Genomic DNA, 2500 nt, shown 5'->3' on the forward strand with positions numbered 1-2500 from the left:
AAAAGACGAAAAACATTTCAGCACAAGATCAAGCCAACCTACGCACGCACGAACACGCGGACACCAACAGGTCACCTATCTCTCGTTCTCTTTCCCTCATTATCTCTCCCTCCTTCCTTCTCTCCTACCTATTTCGTTTTTCATTCTTCCCTCCTTCTCTCTTTCAACTTCCTTTCAACTTAATTATTTTTCTTCTCTCCATTTCTCCCTGTCTCTCTTCTTCCTCTTTCCACCTTTTTTCTCTTCCTCTTCCCTCTCTTTCTATCGTCTTCCTTCCCTTTTATTATCTTCCACTTTTCATCCTCCCTCGTTCTCTTCTGTCCTCTCACTCCTCCCGCTCTCTCTCTCCTTCCGTTGTTCTCGCTCTCCCTCTATCTCTCTCCTTCATTGCTCTCTAACATCTCTCCCTTTTCTTTTCTCTTCCTCCTCTCTATATCCCTCTCCGTCTCTCTCTTTGCCTCTTCCTTTTTCTCTGTCTCTATCCCTTCACTCCCCCTTTCTCTATTTTCTCTCTTCACTTCCTCTTTTTTCTCCTTCCATCTCCTTCCTCTTTTTCTCTCCTTTCTCCTCCCACTCTCTCCTTCCTTCACCCTCTCTTTCTCTCTATCTTTCTATATCATTCATTCCTTTTCCCATTCTCCTTCTTCTGCCTTCCTCCCTTTCGTGCCTTTTACCTCCCATCCTCTCTATTTCTCTCCCTCCCTCTTCCTCCTTCCATCCTCCTCCATCTCCTTATTCGCCTCCTTTCTTCTTTTTCCCTCTCTCTTTATCCTTCTCCTTCCTAACTTCCATCCTCCTATCCCTCTCACCCTCCTTCGTTTCTCCTCTCATTTTCCTCTTCCTTTCTTTCTCCTCCTCCTCTTTTTATCCATCTCCCTACTTCCTTTCATCTTTCACTCTCCTTTTCCCTCTTTATCGCTCTCCTCTTTTTCCTTCCTCCTTTCACTTCCCTCGTCCTTCCTTCTTCCTCTCATTCACCCCTTCCTTCTTTCCTTTATTCACTCTCCTCCTTATTCCCCTCATTCTCCCACTCTTTCATTCTTCCTTCCTCTCACTTTATCCTCTCCTTTTTCCCTTTTTTCTCTCACTCTACCTCATCCAGCCATCTCTTATTTTCTCTTTCCCTTTCTCTTCCTCCTTCACCCTCTTGCTAACTCCCCTCTTCTCTCCTCCTCCCTCCTTCTCAGTCCCTCTCCTTCCACCCTTCTCTCCTCTTTATCCCTTCCCACTCCCTCCCCCCTTCCCCTTCCCCTTCCCTTCCTTCCACTCTCCCTTCCCCTCCCTTCCTTTCCCCTTCCTCCTTTCCTCCATCCTTCCCTCTCCCTGCTCCCCCTCCTCTCCCTCCTCCCATCCACCTCTCCTCCCTCCTCCTCCTCCTCCTCTTCCCCCTCCATCCTCCCCTCCTCCCATCCACCCCTCCCCTCCTCCTCCTCCTCACTCTTCCCCCCCTCCCCTCCTCCCTCCACCACCCCCTCCCTCCTCCTCATCCCTCCTCCTCCTCCTCCTCCTCCTCTTCCCCCATCCTCCTCCTCCTCCCATCCACCCCTCCTCTCCTCCTCCTCCCCTCCTCTTCACCCTCCTCCTCTCCTCCATCCACCCCTCCCTCCTCCTCCTCCTCCTCCTCTTCTCCTCCTCCCTCCTCCTCCTCCTCTCCTCCTCTCCTCCTCCTCCTCCTCCTCCTCCTCCTCCTCCTCCTCCTCCTCCTCCTCCCTCCCCCCCTTACCTTGCTCGCGACCACCAGGAACGTTTCCACCTTATGGTCAGCGAGGTACTGGTCTCTGAGGTGGCCGTGGCCCGCCTCGACCTGGTATTTGTCGTCCAGCTGAGCCAAGGTCGCGCGGGTGATGTGGACTCGCCTGGGGGGGGGGGAGATAATAGATTAGATTAATGTTGTTCTTGGATTCGGCGGTTTGACTCTTTTTTTGTTTGTTTGTTATTGTTCTTTATTATCATTATCATTATCATTATCATTATCATTATCATTATCATTATCATTATCATTATCATTATCATTATCATTATCATTATCATTATCATTATCATTATCATTATCATTATTATTATTATTATTATTATTATTATTATTATTATTATTATTATTATTATTATTTTATTCTTGTTCTTGTTTTTTTTCTTTTTTTTATCTTTTGTTGTTGTTCTTCTTCCTTCTATCTGCTCATTATCACCATCACCATCACCTTCTTCTTCTTCTTCTTCTTCTTCTTCTTCCTTCTTCTTCTTCACTCTCTCTCTCTCTCTCTTTCTCTCTCTCTCTCTCTCTCTCTCTCTCTCTCTCTCTGTCTTTCTCTCTCTCTCTGCCTTTCTCTCTCTCTCTGTCTTTCTCTCTCTCTGTGTCTTTCTCTCTCTCTGTGTCTTTCTCTCTCTCTCTGTCTTTCTCTCTCTCTCTCTCTGATCACATGTCTATTCCTTTCTACTATTTCTCTCCCCGTTTCTCCTGTTTCTCTCTCTATCTCTTGTTTCTCTATTTATCTCCTGTTTC

General features: G+C 47.0%; 1 protein-coding gene across 2 annotated transcripts in view; it reads right to left on the reverse strand.

Moving 5' to 3' along the window:
• LOC119593423 (adenylate cyclase type 2-like) overlaps positions 1-2500 on the reverse strand; it is a 210589-nt gene that overhangs the window by 70461 nt on the left and 137628 nt on the right. For both annotated transcript variants that reach the window (XM_037942357.1, XM_037942364.1), the window contains exon 9: positions 1724-1856. In XM_037942357.1, coding sequence (XP_037798285.1) covers positions 1724-1856 — 133 coding nt within the window. The remainder of the gene's footprint in view (positions 1-1723; positions 1857-2500) is intronic.

Source organism: Penaeus monodon, chromosome 3 (assembly GCF_015228065.2).
Source record: "Penaeus monodon isolate SGIC_2016 chromosome 3, NSTDA_Pmon_1, whole genome shotgun sequence".
NCBI classification, from domain to species: Eukaryota; Metazoa; Arthropoda; class Malacostraca; order Decapoda; family Penaeidae; genus Penaeus; species Penaeus monodon.